We start from the raw sequence: 23,952 nt of genomic DNA, 5'->3' as shown, positions 1-23,952 counted from the left end.
GGGAAATGAGCTGATTTTAAGGATCTAAGCTTTTCTTATAACACCTCTGTAATCAGTATACTAATGCATGGAAAAGGTATCCCATGAGATGAATCCATACAGAGTGAGTTTTCATGGGACTGCCTCGAAAAGATCATTTTGCCATTGCATGATAGTGATAGTCAATCACGGAATAATATAATCCTTCTCAGTTATCATACTCAAGCTTGTGGATTACGAAAAGGGAAAGGGGTAACTGTTAGATCACACACTTTATTGTATACACAGCATATAATTTTTAAATTTAAAATCATTACTTTAAGTCAAAATTTTAGTTTAAAAACTAAAATATAGTGTGGGTTTCGGTTAACTTCACTGATAAAGTCATTAATGATTAAATAAGAAATCTAAAATTCAATTCTCGCTTATAAAAAAAATTGATTAATGTCTAAATGACTATCATACAAATAAACATCATAGATTACAACTATTATAATAATAAAAAAAAAAAGGCAGCACAATTCTTGGCCTAACAAATTCGACGTTGACTTGAAAAGCCAGTTTTAAGTTTGAATATACACTTCAATCCAAAAACTCTCATAATTGACAATGCCTTGGAAATTTCAATAATGTTGAATATAGATGGAAGTTAGAGAGACAAAGGGAGAAAGCAGGGTTTGGTTGGTCGGATTTGTCCTCGGAATGGTGCACATCAAAATTGGACACTAGTGGATGTTGCTGTGAAAATTTGGGCTGGGTTTGGTCATTGGATTTGCTCAAACATCGGTATTTTCCATTGCAAATATTTGAATGAACAGATAGATGTTATATTTACAACAAATTTTAAGAAATAGGTTGTTATTGGTGAGAAAAAAAATAGTTTTAATGATAGATTCAATTTATAACCAATAATAACTAACCACCTATAATTTGCTGTGAAAATATTATGAAAATATTTTAGACGTAACACATTCCTTTAATGACATATATATATATATATATATATATATATATAACTAATAACATGACTCATGTCATGGTTATTGTATAATAAAAGTGATGGTTGCTGAGAAACTATTAAAATAATGTTGTTCAAATTACAATAAATTAGGTTAATAATTAAGAAAAATATTGTTTCCTTAATATTATTTTTTACTTAGTAACTTTGATACAACTTTGGGCAATTTTTAATAATTTCAAGTTAAGTTGAGGGATATTATTGTTATTTTAAAAGAAAGTTAGATTGAGAGACAACGATAGGGATGTGATTTGACTCCAAAGGCGCAAAATTTATATGCATGTGCACATTTTTATTTTTATTTTTATTTTTGTAACATATGCATGTGAACTTGAATATAATATATTTATTTAAGTACTTAAGACTAATATGAATATAATTGCAAGTTTGAATTTAGTTAAAAAATTTAAGGTGTAAAATCCAAGGAATTATATCTAAATTTCCTTTTGTCTTTTTTTTGCAAAAAAATCTGAACATGATACTTTGAGACCTATCCATTCAAATATTTGAAGAGTGCTAAATAAATTTAATATATATAGACGTGATTGTAACTTTCAAATTTCCCAGGGTGACCAATGGTATTTATGAAAATGTTGGGGAGGTGACTGATATTATATATGTTGCGCTCTTCCATTACAGTTTTGTTTCTTATTACAAATTGCTATTCCATTCCATTCCTATCTGACTGAGAGTTGTGTTGAAAAGATTATGCTATAGAATTATATATAGTTGTCTCTCAACTCTAGCCACAATCTCTCTCCTTCTCTGTCATGCCAAACTTCCTCTTACTTTTTGGCCAATCCCCTCTCTATTTTTAGTATCTCTCTCTCTCTCTCTCTCTCTCTCTCTTGTGAAGAACAAGACCTGAGATACCCAAAACTGGTACTACAAATATATCTCAATTTTGACTCAGATATTTTGTTATGCTTTCTTTGCTTTAATATTTCAATTTTCTGGTATTTGTTCTCTTCATGCATTTATTTAATCTCACCGGTCGTTATAAATGTTCCATTTCGGTTTTTATATTGTGATATCTTTAACATTATTATGAAATGTTTGGAAAAACCAGTGCTTTATTTTCTCTTTTTTGGTCTCTACTTTATTGATTTGTATTGAAAGTTTGCAAATTTCTGTGCTGTATTTGTTCTTTTTGCCAACAGGGTGACAACTATATGCATTAAAAGGTTTGAATTCCATTTATTACACGTGACAAAGGGAGAAAAAGATAAATTTGTGGATGTCTTGAGCTTATTTGAATATTTTGTTGATTGGGGTATATTCATGGGTAGGATCATGAAGAATTAAAAGAGAACCCATCTGAAATTTGGACTTGTTTTTTCATTTGGGTCTGCCTAACTAGACTGATATCTTGTAGATTGGGTCAAATTCAATTGAATGGTGTGAATGTTGGGGTGGCTAGTGTAATGGGGTGGTAGTTGTGATTTATTGGTGGAATGAGCATAATAGGATGAACTAAAGTTGTTAAAAATGGATAAAAAGGAAGATGCAGAAGTGCAAGAAGAGAATTCGGCATCACCAGTTTGGGTGTTGCAGCATTTATCTGAGCAGGTGGTTAGAGTGGCCGGTGATGCACTGCATAATGTGTACCCAGTTAGTCCGAACATCCAACCATTGAGGCCGGAGCCGGGGCTGGGGCAAGGACACAGACGCAGTCAGAGTGATGTTGTACCAAAATTTAATGGTCGTACTAATAGCTTTCAGAGATTGAAGACGCGGATGCAGAAGGCTTGGAAATGGGGTAGCAATTCTCAGGAAGAAGGTAATTGGCGGAGTTTCAATCCTGAGGTCTTGGCAAACCAAAAACGCCAGTGGTATCAGCTTCACTCAAAATCTCTGGTATTCTATCTTAATTTTCTCTTTTTTATTTTTTATTTTTTTATTTTTAAGTTCATTTAGTTAGTACTTTGTTTATATTTTTTCTGAGGTGGTAAAATGTTATTCAATATGATGTTTTACGGAAACACCAACTGTTTATACAAATTCATTATGACACAGAAAGGTTACTAGTTATAATTGAGACACGGCCTTGTAATTACGAGTTTCATCTTTTTGGCTCAAAAGATGCAGAATCTGTCATCACTCAATTTCTGCATCCTCTGTTCATTTATGCAGTAATGTATAGGCCTTGTGACTTTGTTACCCAGAGGAGCGTGTTCTGCATAATTTATCTCAGAGACCTCTGACCTAGGAAGCTGAATACGTACTTCAGTAAATTTTTGGTAAATAATAAGACCTTATTAGAAAACTTGAAGAGGGCATAGCTCTAGTACATGGGAGGTATATTATTGTTCATTTACTATTGCTCAATAGATTTTAGTGATTAGGCTATTTGAAAATCCTTCTTATCAATAAAAAATGCATTTTCTGGCTAAAAGATACTAATACCCTAGCCATATCTGTTCTGCCTGCACAAGCAAAGACTGCAAACCATAAAACATTTTGTCTCCCTTTGTTTGTCAGTTTTCCTTGAAGGTGAAGCATCAAGAATAATTAACATAACTTATCTCTCCACTTCCCGCCCACCCCACCCAACAAAAAAAAGAAAAGAAAAGAAAAAGAATAGAAATACAATAATCCTTATTGAATATGATTATCACATAAAATATATTACCGAATGATGTTATGCTGTCTCAAGGGCATGAAAAATACTTTGTCCATTTGAAGTGGAAGTTTGTAATCTTATTTGCTTCCTATGGTTTATTTGGAAGGGGAACTTCACTAGAGTGCCAGGTTTGTCGAAGCTAACTAGGAATGAATTATATGATGCCTTTCCTAATTTGGAATATGTTATGAACGATTTTGGTAATATAAGAGGATGTGATGTGATGAAGATTACATAAAAGCTTGAGACCAATAAAAAGCCACAATTTTGTGGTTTGGTCGTCTCATGAGGTTCTTCAGCAAGGTTAGAGCAATGCTTTCCCTTGGCAAAATATTTGTGATTTGGGGTTCCCTTGAACATATCCTTCTTAGGTTCATTAAAGCTTTGTTGTATATCCTTATGGTGGAAGTATGATCAAGAGAGGTCATTTTATCACCTGTTGGTGTTCCATGCATTGAAGTGATGTTTTGTGCCATCTTTGGGTCCACTCTACAGTTCTAGGAATTGTTTTCTCTCTTTTCTGTTTTGGTGCCTGTGTCTGTGGCAGTATACCTAGATCACTGTTGGATTTGGTGGCTAACTACTGAGGGAGGTCCTTTGTAGTTGGTATGGTGTATATAGAGGAAGAGGGAAAAGCTGCGCTTATTGAGGGCAGGGAGCTTCCTGTTTACTGACTTGAGATGGTGCTATAAAGGTCCTTTTTTAATGGCTTTTGTTTATCTTCTTCTTCCTTTTTATTTTTATTTTTTATTTATTTTTAAATGGGTAAGTCATACACGACCCAATGGGTTTTGAAACCACAACCTCACTATCCTCCTGCTTTTAATGGCTTTATGCCACACCTGACTTCTCTTTTCTTATTGTTTGAGGAAACCTTAATTTGATTGGAGAAAAATCACTAGCAATAGACTGGTAATGCTTCAAAAAATGCAAGGTGGAAAACCCATGCTAATCAGATACATATAATGACAACCCCAAGGCAACCTGCGGAACACAACCTGAGAGCTATACTATAGTCTTTTTGTGGTCTATGATTATGTTTTGTGTAGGCTACATATATTCTGATGGGAAAAAAAATTTCAGCTTGTTATATGTTTTTAGTTGTGTGTGTAGATTTGAATTTTTTGATTGCGTACTGATTAAGTTATTTCTTCAAAATTTTAAGGGTATTTATTAACGCTTTAACAAAAAATTTAGGGTTGGAAACACCTTTTATATGAATTATTAATGTCTGTTTAAAGTTAATGCTCCATAATATTTCCAAAGTCTTCCATCCTTTCTCTGTGTTTTCACAAAAAGTTGAACTTTTTCTTTTTTATTCCACCGTATTGATTTTGTGGCAAAGGACTACTTAACTAAGTTCATTGTCACTTTGTGTTGAGCATTTGAACTATTAGTACTTATTTTTTTAATTACATTTTCAAAGTTCTTATTTGTTATAATAATGGAAACCTGCTGTTTGGAGATGCATCATACAAATTTTTCTACTCTCATAGATACAAGTTTGCCCATATTGAGTGCAATTTACTTAAAGTGTGTGGATTCAGGATTTTTCTAAGTTGATATGTTCCATTATCATGTAAGTTACACAGTCGGGACATTTTTATTCTGAAGGTAACAATAGTGCTTGCTTTAATTATGTCTTTTAATCTGTTCTCATGGCAATTATTTCATTTTTATTTGCCTATTTAAGTAAGTTATTTGAGAATCTTATTGTAGGACCTCACTAAATACAAGGAGCCTACCTCACTCTTTGAACACTTTATTGTTGTGGGGCTTCATCCAGATGCTAATCTTGAGATTGTGGAGGATGCATTTGCTAAAAGGAAGAAATGGCAGTTACAAATGGCAAATTCTGAAATATTAGAATATAAAAAGCTGCAGCATCGGGCGCCTTCAATTCCAACATTGGAACCTCAGGTTGACTGCATGACTAAATTCTTTCCTGGAACCATTTTATATTTTTTCTATTTTCAACAGTATATGATCTGATCTACTGGGTCATTTTATTTATCACACATATGCATTCAGGTTCTTTTAAAAAAAAGTATTTTAACTAGCTATCTTCTATGTTGCTTTATTACTCGCCTCATTTGATATTCTAGTTCTATAATTTTTTTCAAGATCTTTACTTGTGGCATTTGTACAGTGATCTTGTGTCTGCTTCATGTGGCACATGATTTTATAGGCACTGCATTAATAAACAGTTAATTTGCTGGCGAGAATTTTTTGCCGTAATTCAATTTTTTATTTTTTATTTTTATTCTTTATGGGAAGGCTGGTTTGGTTGTCATCAGAATGGTCATATCTGGTTGGTTATCCATCATTGTTTGATGTGGTGCATATGGAGGGAAAGGAATAGTAGGAGTTTTGAAGACATGGAAAGTTCTATGCCTAATCTCAAGTTGTTCTTTTTTAGAACATTATTGGATTGGCTATCAGCCATGAGGAGCCTTTCCTTTTTTTCTATTGTTGATTTATTAGATTTATGCAATTTTGTAATTGATTGTTTACCCCATTATACTTCTTGTGTACTTGGGTGACTTGTTTTCTTGATTTATATAATTTTATTACTTATCAATTTTTATTTTTATTTTTATCTGTCGTGTTTTCTGCCCTTTTAAACTCTGATGATTTATTGGTTGGTATATCTTGAATAATGAGTTTTTGGTCCTCTACTCATATTGGCTGACATAACTATTGTTTTATCTTTCATCTTCTCGGGTCATAGATACTTTTTAGATACCCTCCTGGAAAGAGGTTAGCCATTCGTCTGAAGGATCTAGCAGCCTTCTGTTTTCCTGGAGGTGTTGAGGTATGATCTTTCTTATTTTCTATGGTGCTATGTGCAGCTCCCCCCCCCAAAACCACAACACTCACACACACACACATAGCCTCTCCTAGACCCTGTAAAAGTAGGAACTTCTTGCATTGGGTACAACCTTTTTATTTATTTATAGTGACGCTTGTCTCATTCAATGATTATCATAGTACAGGCACGTTTGTTGGAGAGGACACCATCACTAAGTGAGCTAAATGAACTTATTTATGGACAGGTATGCCAAACCAATGTCTTGTCTTGTCTTCTATGATATAAAATATTCACCACATTTGCAAAATCTTTTTGTTCCTAATTATCTTCTTTCTGTTAACAAAACATGTTCTTTTCAACAAGGCACATTAATAGCAGTATGTTAGATGTTGTGGTACTAAAAAATATTGAGAAACCATAGAGCTATATCTTTCTTCTCCTGCCTTTTCTCGTCTTGTACATGCAAAATCAAATTGGTCTCAAAGCTGAGGAAAGTTACATTTATCAGGTTTTATATCTCCTTTGCTCCAAGAGACTCCTTTGTTTTTTTTTTTTTTTGGGGGGGGGGGGGTGGTGTTTGTTTGTAGGGTTAATACTATCCAATCAGAGCCACAAGTCATTTTTCTTTTATTATTTTTCCCCCTTTTTATAAGTTGTTCATCTGGTTTGATTTTAGAGATTATACTAGGAAATTTTATACACAAGGGGCTCATAATTAAAAGAAGAAAAAGAATGTTTAACTTGTTTGTCAGTTATCCCGTGCAAGTTCAATGCTCCTTGGGCACTGGAAACTGACTTGGTAATGGATTAATTCCTGCTTCCCCACTTTCTCTCTAGAAGCTGTAGCAGCTTTGCAAATACCTCCTATTCTGGATGTTCTTCAACATTATCCATCTGCTGCACCAATGACAGCAGCTGTTATTCAGTTTTTCTATATAATAATTCTAACACTCTCTCACGTGTGGGCCTAAACTCCCCCTTAATAAGTGGAGCCTAATACGTGGAATTTTAATATTTTAAATGGGTGGTAGAGTAAAGCTAGGGATCGAACTTAGAACCTCCTGCTTTGATACCATGTTAAATTACCAATTCTCCCAAAAGCTTGAACTATTAGGAAATGATGAATTTAATGATTTGACCATAATTCTAACACTATTGCTGTCTTTCCTTCACCCCACTTCCACTTAGAGGTTTGATGACGAATTATTTGGTTGGAGAAGTATGGGAGGGTTTCAAGTTATGGGGGGAGATGAAAATGAGATTTGTCAAGATATCTTCTCTGGGGTCTCAATTTGTCCTTATATCACATCTTCATAAACTTCTTTTTAATCTGTATTACTTATGGCTTTTTAGATGATTTATACTTAAGGAGTTAATTTCTGTCCTTCTATTTTTTTTTCCACTTTCTTTCTTTTGTTTTCTTTTTGTGTCTCTAAGACGGCATTGTTTATTCTGCCTTTGTACTTGGGCTGTTCCCCTTTTTTAGGTGCCTTTTAGTTTTATTGATACGAGACTATCTAGCAAATTTCAAAATTTTAGCAATTAAAAAAATAGTTGATAAATTACCAATTGTCCCAAAAGTTTAAGTTGTTAGGAAATGGTGAATTTAATTACTTAACCATAATTCTAACACTTCCCCTCATGTGTGGTCCAAACTCCCCGTAATAAGTGGAATCCAACACATGAGATTTTTAACATTTTAAATGGGAGGTAGAGTGAAAACAAGGGTCGAACTCATAACTCTTGCTTTGATATTGTGATAAATTACCAATTGTCCTAAAAGCTTAAACTGGTAGGAAATGATGATTTTAATCACTTAACCAAATTCTAACAATACTCATACATAAAATTATTTGGATTTGTTAGGGGAGCCTATATTTATGTTTGTCATCCTTGTTCTGAGTTGTCATTCATAATGTACTTAGTTTTTTAAGATAATCTTCTGCAGTCATCTTCATGTAGAAATTTGTTGCAAGTTTATTTTTATTTATTTTAAGATTGAGAGATCCTTGAACCCTGGAAACAAACCCCACATGAGGGGCGGAATGCCATCAGGCCATTGGCATATTTTGTTGCAAGTCAATATGTTAATTTTATGTTTTATCGCCATTATATACAAGTAATTAAACTATTTCTTTCTACACTGTCTCTCTACCTTCCACCAAATAAATGATTTTTTTGTTATATATTCCCAACAGGAGCATTTAGGCAGAGATGATTTAGCATTTATTTTTTCACTTAAGGTGAGTATTGCTTTTGTTTCTCTGTGTCATATGTATATCTAAGCTTTTCTATTGCTTTCACAATATGCTTACTTACTAGCCTTGTGTTATTCATTCACTGTGACATTAATTTACACGACTTGGATTTATGACATATTGTGCTGTCAGTTTTAGTGAAGCGGAAGCCTTTTGTTTATCCACTTTGTTCATTTTAGCCTATGAAATGATTTTCCCCATGCACTTGTATTTCTCTGTTCCTCATTTGTGTCTTGCACATTATTGTTTGACAAATATATGATCATACATTCATGCTTTGCAATACTTTTTGGTAAGTCTTGGAAAGTGTGTTTGGGTAAATTAATTTACCCTAACACACATGCTTGGTATTTATACTAACAACTTTAGTACATTAGTACAAATTTACAACATGTGAATGCTACTAATAACACTCCCCTTCAAGCTGGGACATATAATACTGACTTGTTAAGTAGTTATTTAATCTAGTTTTGCAAAAGGGTTTAGTAAACATATCCAAAATTTGAGCTCATGTAAAAACATTTGGGGCAGCAATTACTCTATTTTCCACTTTTTCCTGAACAAGATGGCCATCCATCTCCGGATGCTTAGTCCACTAATGAAACACACATTTCAAAGTAATATGAATTGTCATCTGGTTGTCACAACACATATTCAAAGGTAACTTTGCATTAAGTCTCAACTCCTCAGTAGGTGCTTTATCCACCTAAGCTCACATGACGTATGAGCCTAGCTCTATACTCAGCTTCTTGCACTAGACTGGCATACAACACTCTGCTTCTTACTTTTTCCACTGTTTTGAATTTATTTGTTGTGCATTATTTTCTGCCAGAACCAAGAGAAGGTGGTTACTGGAAAATTTCATGTTTCCTTTGTCAGGTGGCAGGCAATGCAACACTTTATGGTGTTTGTTTACATGTTCCTGAAATTGTTCAAAGGTCACCTGGTATCTTAGGCACCTCATCACCTCTTTCTCATTCATCTGGAGGATACAAGCGTTTTTTGGTTTCTGCCCCTCGTTGCTATTGTTTGCTTACAAGACTTCCTTTCTTTGAGTTACACTATGAGATGTTGAACAGGTTAGCTGAAATTGGTGTAAAACTTAGAGACATTGGTTCTCCTTGAAATTTAACCGAGATGTTTAAACATAATGTTTTTTTTATTTTATTTATCTAACAATTCAATCTGTTTTACTTATCTAATGCAGTATCATTGCTCAGGAGCGTCTGAATCGAATAACACAGTTTGTCAGTGAATTGGCTCTTAATGCTTATGTCCCTTCAGTAACCAAAGTACATGATCAAATGAATGGGAATGTTGACTCCCCTGAGAGGGAGTCTCTTAGTGATTGGATGGCTTCTGCCATACCTGTTGATAGTGCACTGGCCCTTACTGCTGCTGCTGCAGGAATTTCTCATGATGATTTCATCTCACCCTCGTCATTGAAGATATGGGAGCCTCACTCCCCTGAAAGTGTTACCACCAGTGAGGCTTCAGATTTTAGCCAAGTAAAGGAAACAGACAAAGATAGTAGTAAGAATTCACAAAATTTTGAAGAATGTACTTTTGAGGCCTCAGAAACTTGTTCGCAACCTTCGGAAAGAATGTGTGGATGCTTTGAAAATGATCAAATTTCTCCAGAGGTCAGGACATCATTCACCTCTAGGAATCTTGCACTGGGGCATCTTGGGAGTTCTGAATCCCTATTCAGGTGGTAGATTTATTGTTATATTACGATTATTTGTGTTGTTTCATTTTAGATAAGACAAACATCAGTGGAATTTTGTTGTATTGTGTTCAGATATGTTTCTTACATTGCTAGTACTTGATAAATCGTTGCAACTTTGATTTAAGTAAATGCTTTTCATCTTTGTTCTAATTCTTCTGTTTTGTTTTTACTGTGTCAGATAACTTGATAGTTATGTAATGCACTTTGTATTGATTTAAGTACTTGCTAGCATCTAATATACTCCCTCCCTTCCTCCCCCCCCTCTTCCCCCCCCCAAAAAAAAATCTCTGGTATTTGTCTCAGTAATATATTGTTATTTTTGGCAGTCCAGTTAGAAGCATGGAATCAGAGGATTATGATGATGAAATTTTTGCGAATTGTGATAAAGCTTTTGGGGATGACCTAATAATGGAATGGGCCAAGGTTAGTTTATAATTGCCAATATTTACACATTATTCAGTGTGGGTGGTACTGTGGTGGTATGATTGTCATTTGATTGTTTTTGTTTTTTTGGTATTCTTGTGACAGGAGAATAAAAACGATTTGCTACAGATAGTTTGTGGATATCATGCTCTGTCTCTTCCCCCAAGAGGAAGTGAACTACTTTTCCAGCCTCTTGAGCATTTACAGGCTATTGTGTATATGCGGCCTCCACTTGCTGCCCTTGGCTTTCATGAAAATAATTTAGATTCCCTTGAAGTTGCTGAGGTATTTATTTGTTAATGATCATCTAGGAGGCATGGACATATACACAGCATCATGCACCCACACACACATGTTTTGAGTTATTATGGAATCTGATTTTTAAATCTTTATATATATTTGAAACATTCCTCACCTTTCCAAATTACTACCAAAGGCCGTGTATTTTAACAAGGGAAGGTATAAAATGATTTCAATGTGTTGCAATTGTGTCCAATCTGTGTTTAATAAGTGTCCAATATGCCTGTAATGATTTTTCCCCCTAAAAGTATTATCTGAACGTTTGTCAGACATGCACTGGAGGTATGTCTAATGCCTTTTGTGTCCAGCAGTGTCTATCAGACATGGGGAAACTCCATTTCTAGCTGTTTATTGTTAGGCTCTGCTCCGTCATAGATTATTTACTTACTGTTACTGAACTTTGATAAAAGGTTGATGCGAAGTTGGCAGCTGCTGAGGAAGCTTTTGCGCTATCCATATGGACAACTGCAACAATTTGTCGAGCGCTCTCCCTCGAAAGTGTAAGTATGACTGTCTTGGGATCTTTTCCCAAATCTGTTTTGAGTAGTTCTTTGAATATATCTTCTTCTTCTTTTCCTTTTCCCTTTAAATTTTTTTAGGAAAATATACATGTTTTGGGGCTGTCATCATGTGAATTGTGTGTGTTCTTTTCTTTCTTCTTCTGATCAATATTTCTTGGGAATAAGGACCATAATTGGCAATTTGCTATACACTAAGGAGTTTGTTAAAAAGGGTGAAAAGCCTTCAATGAAAAAAACTTAGATATTACTCGAGAACCAATACAGCTTGTTGGACTAAAGATCAAATGCAGCCCTTCATTATGCTTGAAGTCTCATCATTGTTACAATGCAAACATTTTAAGCCAGAATTTTAAATAAGGAAGCAGAATTGGATACCTGATCTCATAAATAATATGGTATCACATCTTCTGAGAAGCAATTGATGCTTGAATTAATAAAGTTAATCTTCTGTTAGAAAACAAGAAGCTTATATTGTAGCTAATGTTTTGAATCAAATTGTAGAATCATCACCACAGTTACACCTAAGGGCATAAATGGAATTTGAATTAACTTTTGTGATTTTTAAGCCCACTGATTTTCTTGTCAAATACCATAGATTTGTCCTTTTGTTACTTCTTAAATCAAGGATGCAATCAAGTGTATTTAAATTGAGTTCTTCAATGGATAATTGGATACTTCTTAGACCTTTGGTTGGCGATTCTTATCTAGGAAGTCTTGGTGTGGGATGATATAGCTTTTTCAATATTTTCTTATACTCACTTAAATAGTATTTCCAATCTCAAGGAGAAAATAACTCTTTCCTCATATTGCTTCATTTGTTTTTTTGGTGTGGACGCAAGATATAGGCCTCCAATTACGTAGACTTATGGACATAGACACAAAAAGAAGATGACCCACTTGTGGCCTTATGCATTGAGCCTGCAAGTAATTGGGCCTAAGGCCTAAGCCCAATCAATTGATGTTTAATATTTATTTATGTAATTTTATATTTTATTTTCCAATATGGTTTAGGAATTTAACTCCTTTTCTTACTAGGTTAGCAAATTTATTTTCTATTACTACTAGGATAACAACTTTTGGACTCTATTTAAGGAATTCAGGGTTAGGTTTTGTTTTCACAGTTTGGTTGATGAATAATTTTTCTTTTGGAATTTTTCCAATCGTAACTTCCTAAGTGCTGACTTCTAAATTTGTTCTTTCTTGTTTGGTGCTAACTCCAAGGAAGCCTAATTGCTGAGTTCTAGGTTATCGATTTTTTTATTTGTTGGTAATTGTCTCAAATTCCTATTTGCACTTGGTTTCCTATTTAGCTTTTCCTGGTGTGGAATTAAAGTCTATTCCTTGTGAAATAAGTAATTATTATTTCTTGTACACCAGGGAATAGGATTTGAAAGCTCATATATAGACAATACAGTAAAGGGTTTGGTGGCATTGGCTCAAGGGTCCTCCCATACTCTTAGAAGAAGAGTTTCTCTTGATAGATTAGAAGCTTCTTTGAAGAAGAGTATTTTGATAAATCTTTTTAGGGTTGAAAAGATACCTGTGGTTGAGAGCTATGTTAGAGAGATTAAGCATGTAACTCTTATTGAGTATAGTGGATTTGATCTCTCTCTCTCTCTCTCTCTCTCTCTCTCTGTGCCAAACCACATAAATTCCTATGTTTTCTATGTGTGTGCTTGTTGATTTATTTTCCTTTAGTGTTATTTGTTCAAATTCATAAATGCTATTGCACAACAAGTGATATAAAAGCTTCCGCTATCCCAAAACTTGTTATTAGAGCTAATACTATCACACAAAAAGTGGTATCAAAGTTCAAGGTTGATCCTGGTATAATTAGAGAGAAGATTTGTATGAGTTTGCAATTGGTTGATATATGTGCGCAGCAGATTGAATGTGCAAATGATGATCATTTGCTTGAAAAGACATGTTCAGCTTAACATGGAGCTATCACAATAAACAAGGAAAATTGCTTAGTAGATTTTGAGTCAAGGTAGAGATTTGTTAAAAATTGTCTCAAATTCCTATTTGGACTTGGTTACCTATTTATTTGGCTTTTTTTAGTGTCGAAGAAAAGTTGACTTGGTTACTTTTTTAGGGTTTTCTTTGTGTGGAAGGAAAGTTTATTCCTTGTCAAGGAAGTAATATATTCTTTGTCAAACAGGTAATTAATATTTCCTGTCCACTAAGGAATAAGATTTGAAGGCTTCTATTTAGATAGTACAATAAAGGGTTTGGCGGCCTTAGCTCAAGGGTGCTCCCGTAGTCTTAAAAGAAGAGTTTCTCTTGATAGAGGAGAAGATTGGAAGAGTAGTTTGATAGTTCTTTTAGGTTGAAAGGATACCCATGAGTGAGAGCTTTGTAAGAGAGGTTGAGTGTTGTAATCCTTATTGAGCTTGGTAGATTTTCCTTTCTTTTCGTGGAGGAAGGTTGTTTTCTGAACCACATAAGTTCCGTGGGTGTTATTGAACGAACAATGTAAAGAGGTTCTGCTATCCCAACTATTGATAGTAGAGCTTCTGCTATTGCACAACATTATTTTTCTGTTTTTCAATTGTGGTGTTTTATCCATTTTTGTTTTGTCCTGTGTTACTTTCTTTCTTATATATAAATGAAATACACCAAAAACTTCCAAAGGAATGGGGTGAAAGTGCAAGTGCAGTCCTACTGGCAAATACAACATAGAGTGATTCACTAGATGTACACTATTTCTTACTAAAATAAGAAAAGAAAAGCAATTTGTGAGAACATAAATCATTTTATAAATGATCAGTTGCAGTTCTTGTTGAACTTTTGATGATTATTTATGTATAATTTATCAAATTTTTTTTTTTTAAAAATTTTACTCACCAACCTTTTGTTATTGTTCTGCTGATTGATAGGCTTCCATACTAGTATTTAGCCATTAGTTAAATGTGCTGACCGGTAGTGTTGTGGATTTTGGTAGTGAGTTGAGAATATGATGGATGTTGTTTCTTTCAGGTTTTGTCATTGGTTGCAGGTGTATTATTGGAAAAACAAGTGCTGGTAGTGTGCCCAAATCTGGTAAGTTGATTCATTATTGAAAATAATTGTCTAATTGTCAACCCAGAGATCAGAAAGATGCTTGTGATTATGTTTTGTACTTAGCTGTTTATTTGCAGCTGTTTCCCATTCTTGATGACTAGAATGGGGTTCTTCTCATTTGAGTCTAGGCTTTGACACAAAATTCAACCAATGCAGGGTGTTCTATCAGCTGTAGTGTTATCCCTTGTTCCCTTGATTCGCCCATTCCAGTGGCAGAGTTTATTGCTTCCTGTAAGTATGATGGCATTTGGCTAGCGCTCTGTCTTGGAGCAATCATAGCCAACATAAAGAATTTTGGATATAGCTAAAATTTGAAATCAGCCATAATATACCATTGATCATTTTTTACTGGAATATTTTTAAAATCCTAAAGTTTCTGATCAGTTTGTGAAAATAGTTTAATCTGCTTCACTCCTTGTTGGTGTTCTACATTCTACAAGGTGCATATGCCTTAAAGCATAAGGACTTCAAACCATTTTGTTTCATTTGTGGAAGTATGTTTATCTATCTATATCTATATGTGGGTCTCTGCACAAACACACAGAGAGCAGGTTACAAATTGATTTTCAAATTTCAACACTATTTTCAGCCACAAATTTTTGTAAATGATTTAAAGTTACTGATTTTCTACACCCTTTATTGACGAATGTATATTTTGAAATTTTCTGAAGTGTTGTAATTGAATCCCGAAAGTTCCAATTAATTAAGGGTGGTGGTTGGATATCCTTATTGAGTATAGTGGATGTTAGACTTATGGTTAAGTGATTACATTCACCATTTCCTAACAGCTTAAGTTTCTGGGACAATCGGTAATTTATATTGATATCAAAACAGGAGATTCTGAGTTCGATTCTTGACTTTACTCTACCTCCCATTAAAATGTTAAATTCCCACTTGTTTAGGCCCACAAATGAGGGGGAGTGTTAGACTTATGGTTAAGTGATTAAATTTACCATTTCCTAACAGCTTAAGTTTCTGGGACAATCGGTAATTTAACAGTGGATTCATAAACTCAGTCCAATTAATAAAAAAGGAGGCAAGAAGTTACTTTTCCATTAAAAATTGAAAGGTTGCTAACATCATTCTTGATAGCCAGTCATTCAATCAACTACCACCCTGCTATCACCATCATGACTACCACTTCAACACTGCTAAATCACAGGAACTGGTTCTGCCACCACAATTACTGCTGTCTTCACAACCATCAACATAAATTATTGCCACCATAACAATCGCTGTTGTGGCCACCCACACTTCCACTATATTGCCACCATCGCTCACCATTGCCGTCATGCAGTTTTTTCTCCACCACATCCATGTCTTTGCCAGCATGCTTCAACTCCAGAACATACTTTATAATTTGTAAATTGGAAAAAAATTAAAATAAATGACTGTTTCCTTTTTTTATAAACAAAAATTGCAATATATACGAGCCTTAACTTCATGTTTTGGTCCTTTAATCAGGTAACTTCTTGTGATTTTCTTTTTTAGTTTGTAAAAATGTTTTCAGATCAGTGGGAAATTGTTTTTAAAATGTCTTTTATGTAGGGCATTGATACTTATTTAAGGATTTGTCTGCTTACTCTTTACACTGAGCTTCTACTGATTTTTAACAGGTTTTACCAGGCAGGATGCTTGATTTTCTTGATGCACCAGTTCCTTATATTGTGAGTTTCATATACTTATTTCAGTTATATGTTTAAGTAAATATAAACAACATAAAATTGTGTAGAAATATTCTTGCAGATTACTTTCTTTCATGAGTTTCTAAAACAAGTTTGTTTCATCTATAGGTAAGATGTTAAGGCAAGTTTAATGTTTTTAGGGTATACATCATAAAAATTCAGTAAAATAGTGTAATAGGGATTAGGGAGGGTACTATTAGAATAATTGTTAAATGATTAAATTTGTCCACACGTTAAGGGGAGTGTTAGAATAGTGATAAATGATTAAATTCACCCTTTTCTAACAGCCTAAACTTTTGGGCCAAGTGGTACTTTATCATAGTATAAGAGTAGGTGGTCCTAAGTTTAAACACTATCTCCACTCTACGTCCCATTTTTAAAGTTAAAAGTCTCACATCCCCCACAAATTAAGGTGGAGATGGACCCACACGTGAGGGGAAATGTTAGAATAATGGTTAAATGATTAAATTCACCATTTTCTAGTAGTTTAAACTTTTGGGACAAGAAGTGGTAGTTTATCAGTTACTATGTGAAGTATTTTCCAAGAACTTATGTGCTTTAATATTTTAAAATTGAATATTGCGCCTTTTTGTGATAATTTTATATAGGAAATTAAGTTAAAATGGAAGAGTTCACAGAACTTTGAATTGTTGTTATCTGTTGCAGGTTGGCATTCAATATAAACCAGTTGATTTGAAGATGAAAGCATCAAACGTTGTTCATGTTAACGTTCTCAAAGACGAGGTTGGTTAGAGCTTTCTAGTTTTGTTCTTTTTATATTTTCAAATTTGCTAATTGAGAAGTATATTGGCTTCAGTAGTATAACTGGGAATGGCACCTCTGGATTTTGTCATGCTAGAATCAGAATTTGACACTATACCTGATTATTCTATTACGATTAAAAAAAATCTTGGTGGCTTGTGTGCGTGTGTTGTACCGCAACATGTTGAGAACTTGAAACTGTAATGTAGGAAAAAAAGAGCAAAAAAGAACGGATACGTTAGTCTGCTTTCCTAGTTCCCCACTTTCATATTACTGTATTTCATCTTGTAAATATATCATGTATTACAACGAGCATCATTAGGACTAAGAAAGTTGATATCTCCTATGTGGTCCTATGATAGAATAAAAAAAATAAAAACTTAGGCATTTATTATTCCATTATATACAAGTTAACTGTTGTTTCAAGTTTTTCAATCTTTTAAAGAAATTTTAACATTTAGTTATTGTTACTTTGTTGTTTGTGCAGGTGAAAATGTGTCACCTGCCTGCACTTCCCCGGCATAAAGAGCTTGTTTCTGAACTGGGGCCAATCCATGCTAGATTGTCACGTGAAAGTTCGATTGCTAAAAGGCATCCTGTTTATAGGTGCAGCGATGTGCAGGTTATGATGATATGCCATGAAAAACATTTAATGTTTCTTCCAAGTCTGATTATTTTCTTGTTAGACACTTCATTGGTGGCATTAGAAAACAGAGGCAAACACATCTATCATGACAAAAAATCTAGTGAAATTTTACTGAATTTTAGACTAAGAAACTCTCTTTATTTGTTTAGCTTTAAGTCATATAATCAGTATGAAAATGATTGAAGGATACAGATGCAAAGATGTAATACTGTTTGAACAATAACTGCTTTGATCACGTAATTCTGTTATCAAGAACTTGTAAATTATGTATGATTCAATTGCAAGTTACTGGTTTCTCCCTGTCTTAGGGCAAGTCAAGACTTTTTAAGTCTTACAAAATCATCAATTATAGATTTAACTTGAATATGGTTAAAAATAGAATTTTAGAAGGTGGCTAATGAGTTCTAATTGTAAACATTTTGTGGTAATGTCACTTGGTACATTTATTCTACATTTTCTTATGGGGGAATTGGGTTTCTAGATGATTTTAGGAGTTTTGTAGAGGATAATCCACTAGTGTGAACTTCATACCTCTGCTTCCTATGGAAGAAATTTACTGCATCTAAAGGTTTACCCCATTAGCCTTGAAAAGAGCTTTTATGAAATCTATTTCAAAGGTTCAATAAGATTTTTGAATAAACTATACATTTGGTATGTTTTTTCACATGTTCATATGTCACAATCTTCCACTTGGACTGATCCATCTATAAACATGACTCCCCTTTGCTGATGAAAGGGCACTTCTGGAAAATTTATATATATTATTATACATATAAAAGTAGAGACTTCGTGCGAGAGTATGAGGTGCTGCCATGTGGCGCATTATTAAAGAACTCTTTCATTTATCCTTCCACCTCATCATCTTCTAATTACCACTGTGTCACTCTTTAGCCTTCCACCTAAGCAAAGCTTTAAATGAATGTAACCTTCCACCTAAGAAAGATTTTAATTATCTATATAATTTTAATTATTTATTTGTATTCAACAATAAATAACATTAGTGAGATATTTTGAGAAAGCTTTGTGCTATATTGTTCAATCATTCTTGTCATTTTACAAAACATGTTATACTTTGGGTATGTCCATATGAATCCCGCAAATTCATTTTCATTGATAAAATGGCAAGAATGATTGAACAATATAGCACAAGGCTTTCTCAAAATATCTCTTGCGTTATAAATGGGTGGTGATTTGATATTGCTAATCTTGGAGGCAGTAGTTAGTTCTTTTCGAGACTAGATTCTTGGAGCCGCTAAGCCTTGGGCATGGTAACCTTGTGTTGATCCATTTGGAGTTTTGAAATATATATATGTATATTTGGAGACACATTATTTGTAGTTGTATCGTTTGTAATTGTGTTATAGAGCTTTGACTTATATTACGAAGAATGTTAATAAATTATCATGTAGATATATTGTTTCCTTGATGAAGAAAAAAAAATCCCTATAGATTTTCTTGAGGTTCGTTTTCTTATGATTTAGACCCTTTTGGGCTTGGGGCATGACATTGAGTGTCTTAGAAGTTTATTTCTTATCTTAAGACATTAATTGTAAAGTTAAGTGCAATTATGAGATTCTCTTGAAGGGTTATATGAACAGACAGAAGACTTTGTTTATCAGAGAATTCCTATACCGCGCATAGCAGGGGTTGTTTGCCTAGTTTTAAGCAAATGTAGAATGAGGTAGCCTTCTGGATGGTAATGTCAAATGCCCCTTTTGTGCCTTATTGATGGAAAGAGGTCTACACCTTGACATCATGTTTTCAACATACTTGTTACAGATGATTCATTTATGGTTTCTTGTTGGTCCAAAAACTTGTTTCAAGGTTCTTAGAGATCCTGAAATTTTTATTAATATATTTTAGTTTTATCCTCTGAAGTGATTCTTGCTTCCCATGAATTGATGGCTAACAGAAGACCTTAGGAGGTTCTATGGATCAGTTTTATTCTTGTATCATGTACTTTGAATAGTAAGGAGGCTGCCTTATTCTCATGTATTTTTTGTGCTTTTTTCCACTTCCTTTCTTATTTATATATATATATATATATATATATATATATATTTAGGGCTTTAGCTCACGTGGCACTTCCTTCCCTTCTATAAACAAGGTGGAGAGAGAAGTTGTGGGTTCAAGATCTACTGGGTGCATGATTTAACCTCCTCCCACCCCCCTTCTCTCAAAGGAAAAGCTTAATGAAAACTTTGTAGCTTCAAACCACTGAAGGGCAACTCTATGATTCTCTGCATTCTTCTCAATGCTAGTTACTATAATATGCATAACATAATAAGTATCTTTTGCTTTTTACCACCCTAAAGCAAATAAATTTGTAGCATCAACCCACTTAGGTCTTGTTTTTTCCTCATGCTTTATGCTTCAGGAAGCAACTAATACCTGGATTACTGATTTGTAGGCTGAAGCTGCAGCTGAGTTTTTGAATGTTATGAGATGCTACTTGGAGTCACTTTGTTCAGACCTGAAGTCTCATGCAATAACTTGTGTACAATCAAACAATGACAGGGTTAGCGTTACTAAACTCATTATTTGCTAATATTCATGTATATTTGTCAATGACAAAACACTGCAAATACCTTAGAGTGCCTAGCTTGTTATACTTCTTTGACATTTGAATCTTTGGTTATCATCTTTCCAGGTTTCTTTACTTCTTAAAGATAGCTTTATTGATTCCTTTCCTAGTAGGGACCGACCTTTTATGAAGGTAATTTTTGGTTTTTTTATTTTATATTGGGGTACTTATTCAAATTATTGTTACATTTTAACATGTGGCCTAATCTTCTCCATTTATTATTATCAATTGTAACTTTTTGAGATTTGTTCTACCATAAAATGCGTTTTGGTTTGTAGATTCCATGTGTAGATGATTTGTCATGCATTTCAACCTTGAGATAGTATGAAGACTCTCTAAGTTGTGGTTTATATGCTGTCCCCCTCTGTGTTTATTGAAAATGTAAGACACATGCAGGTGAATTTTCATGGAATTAGAGCAATCATGCGTTTGGGAAAATTGTGGATGCATCAGCTAACATGTTATTGTTCAGCAGGAACCACTGCTCATTTTGATTTTTTTTGGGGGCAAAATATTTTTCATTAGTGCAACTGCACTGCAGTGGCAGATATGTTTACTAAGACCCATGTTTTTTGCAGTACATATTTCTAACAAATCCATTGTTCTTAGTTCTGAGAAAAGAATCCCAGTGTTGTTACGATCTATCTGAAGGTTAGCCAATTGGGAATAGAAATTTCTCCAGCCCTTTAAGATTCTCTCCATGAGCAACCAATTTAGTGCTAGACTTTTCCCTTTGATATCTATTCTTTTCTTCTTCTTTTTTTCCCTTCTTTTTTCCCCTTCTTTTTGGCGCTATGTTCTCCTTAGTCCTTTCCATTCGTCTGTGGAATGAACTGTTAGAGAACTTGTTAGCACTAAGTCTTAGCTTGTTTGTTTCGATATGAGCCTCTTTTTGTATACACTTTAGGTGTTATGAGCAAACTGTGTATACTTACATAAGCAAACTAAATTTCTGGATTGGTGATGTTGCCTTTAGATTGGTTTCTATCTGACTCAAAACTTTATAGCATGAAAATTGACTTTGTAATAATGTAATTGACTGGAAGCTAAGTCTATCTACATCTGCAATCTTAATTTTCAGATTAGTTTGAAGTCGAATGGTCAATGTGAATTTTATTGCTTATGCATTGGTTGTTCGGATTTTGCAGCAATTTGTAGACACACAACTGTTCTCTGTTCTGTCAGACACTCATTTGTCCAGCTTTGAGAACGGGTACAGTTAACATAATCCCATTAGAATTGCCATGCATCAGTACATAATTCCTTGGTGCAAATGGAGATCCATCAGACTAATGATTAATTTTGAAGGATAATGGTTCTCTCACTGTTGGTGATGACCACTCAATGAATTTTGTCAATCCAATGGTTTGGAGCCATCAACTATGAACTGCCATATTGCTGAAGCTTCTGACAACGAGTTTCTAACTAATGTTTTAAGTATAATCTCAAATACTACACACCAATATCTGTTGTACAGTCTAGCAGAAAGGATCATTATCCCAATCTTTTATGGTGGATCTGATGCTGGGCTTATTATAGGTTTGTGCTCCAAATTTTTGTAAATAACTAATAAAACAATTTACAAAGAAGATGCTTTTACTCCTGATTATAAAGTGTTTGATGTAATACTGATAATATATATCAATTTATAAGGTAAATGATACTCTTTATCTCTCAAATCAGATGCAAGACGAAGTTGATGTAACTATATTAAATGCCAAAGACAGCTTCACATCTTATATGCGTGTGTGGCTTCACCATATTCTCACTTTTTTTTTATTTTTTTTATTTTTTTTACCAATACATCAATTTATGTATCTTATACCATGAGTTATGTCCAGTCCATTGGGCCAGTAGCCTTCATCATCAGCTGTTGGTTCTTGCAATCTAGCCTTTTTCTTCTATTATTGTTATTTCAGTCAATGGGTGCAGGCTGACAAGTTAAGTTCAGTCAAACAATATGGATCTATATACGCGTGTATGTGTAAATGAATTGAGTAACAACTTGGTTTCAACTCAAGAAAAAGTTTCTTTATGTTCGATTATTTTGCAATTAAGTCTGTTGTTCCAGTTCAACTCAAGGAAAAGTTTGTTTATGTTCGTTTGTTTTGCAAGTAAGTCCAGGTCATGTGTTTGTAAACAAGCTTGTAAGAATGTTATGATCCTTGTGTTCCAAATGAATTAAGTATAAACTTAACCATGTGTATATAAGCTCTTGGGTGCCCTCTCCTTGCAAGCCAGTATTCAAAGGTGAGTTTTACTTATGAGTTTATAACAAAGAATATGGTTCGCTTTAAGTGTATATGATATTATATACTTATATAGACTTGAGATTGCATCTTGTAAGTTTATAAAAAAGTTCATAAGATATTAAATTATTATTTTTAATTTATTGATAATATAAAAATTTAAATTTGTAGTAACAATATATGATTGGTGAATCTAATTTTTATAAGTTTGTAAACGAGAATCATTCTATGTAATTAATTAATCAAATAATATAATTTCAACTATATTTCAGCTATTATTATTTTTTTGAGTAAAAGATAGAATAATTTAGCTATTAATTATTAGTATAAATGTGTGAAGGTGTAAAAAATTTAGTTGTAGTAATTCATAATTCTGTTGGTAAACAATAATACCACGTAACATCATTTATGGTTTCCTCATCCTTGTCGCAGATTGCACATACCATTTCTAGTTGGCAAATATCCTTGCACGTTCTTCACTCAAAGGTTTTCATCTCGTTTGATACTCTTGCTTACCATATTGACTTCCAAACCCTGGTTCTTGCTTCTCCATTTGAACTTTTCGAGGTCTTCTTGTTGAAATTAAGAGTCACATCATTTGCACAGAGAAAATCTGTCATGCGAGTTGCGTATCCATAATCATATCATTTGGTCAATTGGTAAATTCTTGCTCAAAGGAATTCTTTTTTTCACCTCCATTTCACGATGCATAACAATATTTTTTACTCCAAATTGCACTCATTTTTTCCAAATCAATGAGTTCCCTATTCCTGCCACCTCATCTAAGAGGCTTCACGGCGAAACCAATGTTTGTATTGGGCCATGTGCTTAGGCCATTAGGCGCCCATGTGGATAGCCTAGTATCATAGAACACTTAGTTGTAAGATTTACAATAAAAAGTTATTAAGCAAACTTTTCTAGACAAAAAAAGTGGTTCAAGAAAAGAAGTGCCCCTCATAGTTAGCCATCTATAGAGGAAAAACCTTAACTTCATCGCACTTTCTCCTTAGCACTCCTCTATTCTAGGATTCCATCATTGAGAATGACTCGGTAATGGGCCATGTGCTTAGGCCTAATAGATGCCCATATGGATAGCCTAGTATAAGAGAAAACTTAGTTGTAGGATTTACAATAAAAAGTTATTAAAGCACACTTTTTTAGACAAAAAAGTGGTTTAGGAAAAGAGGTGCCCCTCATAATTAGCCACCCACAAAAAAAAAAAAAAAAAAAAAAAAAAAAAACCCTAATCTCCTCTCACATTCTCCTTGGTACTCCCCCTCTATTCTAGGGTTCCGTCGTT

General features: G+C 33.8%; 1 protein-coding gene across 3 annotated transcripts; it reads left to right on the top strand.

The window, feature by feature from the left end:
• Nucleotides 1-1,672: 1,672 nt before the first annotated feature.
• On the top strand, nt 1,673-22,173 carry LOC126698629 (uncharacterized). 3 transcript variants are annotated; one of them, XR_007646541.1, is made up of 20 exons: nt 1,673-1,879; nt 2,158-2,854; nt 5,340-5,540; nt 6,352-6,435; nt 6,617-6,676; nt 8,631-8,675; nt 9,570-9,769; nt 9,898-10,401; nt 10,746-10,842; nt 10,948-11,127; nt 11,553-11,642; nt 14,643-14,705; nt 14,883-14,957; nt 16,343-16,393; nt 17,078-17,155; nt 17,661-17,795; nt 20,230-20,337; nt 20,470-20,535; nt 21,552-21,942; nt 22,087-22,173. XR_007646541.1 is itself a non-coding variant. In XM_050395999.1 (19 exons), the coding sequence occupies exons 2-19, from the start codon at nt 2,486-2,488 to the stop codon at nt 21,624-21,626; spliced, it is 2,481 nt and encodes an 826-aa protein (XP_050251956.1). In that variant the 5' UTR covers nt 1,673-1,879; nt 2,158-2,485; the 3' UTR covers nt 21,627-22,082. The 3 variants fall into 3 exon arrangements, 2 of the variants coding, with proteins under 2 accessions (XP_050251956.1, XP_050251957.1); XM_050395999.1 differs by lacking the exon at nt 22,087-22,173 and having other exon boundaries at nt 21,552-22,082; XM_050396000.1 differs by lacking the exons at nt 1,673-1,879; nt 2,158-2,854; nt 22,087-22,173 and adding an exon at nt 3,599-4,314 and having other exon boundaries at nt 21,552-22,082.
• Nucleotides 22,174-23,952: the final 1,779 nt, after the last annotated feature.

This window comes from Quercus robur, chromosome 9 (genome assembly GCF_932294415.1).
Source record: "Quercus robur chromosome 9, dhQueRobu3.1, whole genome shotgun sequence".
NCBI classification, from domain to species: Eukaryota; Viridiplantae; Streptophyta; class Magnoliopsida; order Fagales; family Fagaceae; genus Quercus; species Quercus robur.
The sequence above is the reverse complement of the archived record's forward strand: the minus strand, read 5'-3'. Positions and strand labels throughout refer to the sequence as shown.

Coding starts and splice junctions, on each gene's coding strand:
- LOC126698629 (XM_050395999.1), top strand. CDS start 2,486: ATGGATAAAAAGGAAGATGCAGAAGTGCAAGAAGAGAATTCGGCATCA. Junction 2,855..5,339: donor AGCTTCACTCAAAATCTCTG/GTATTCTATCTT, acceptor ATCTTATTGTAG/GACCTCACTAAATACAAGGA. Junction 9,770..9,897: donor CACTATGAGATGTTGAACAG/GTTAGCTGAAAT, acceptor TATCTAATGCAG/TATCATTGCTCAGGAGCGTC.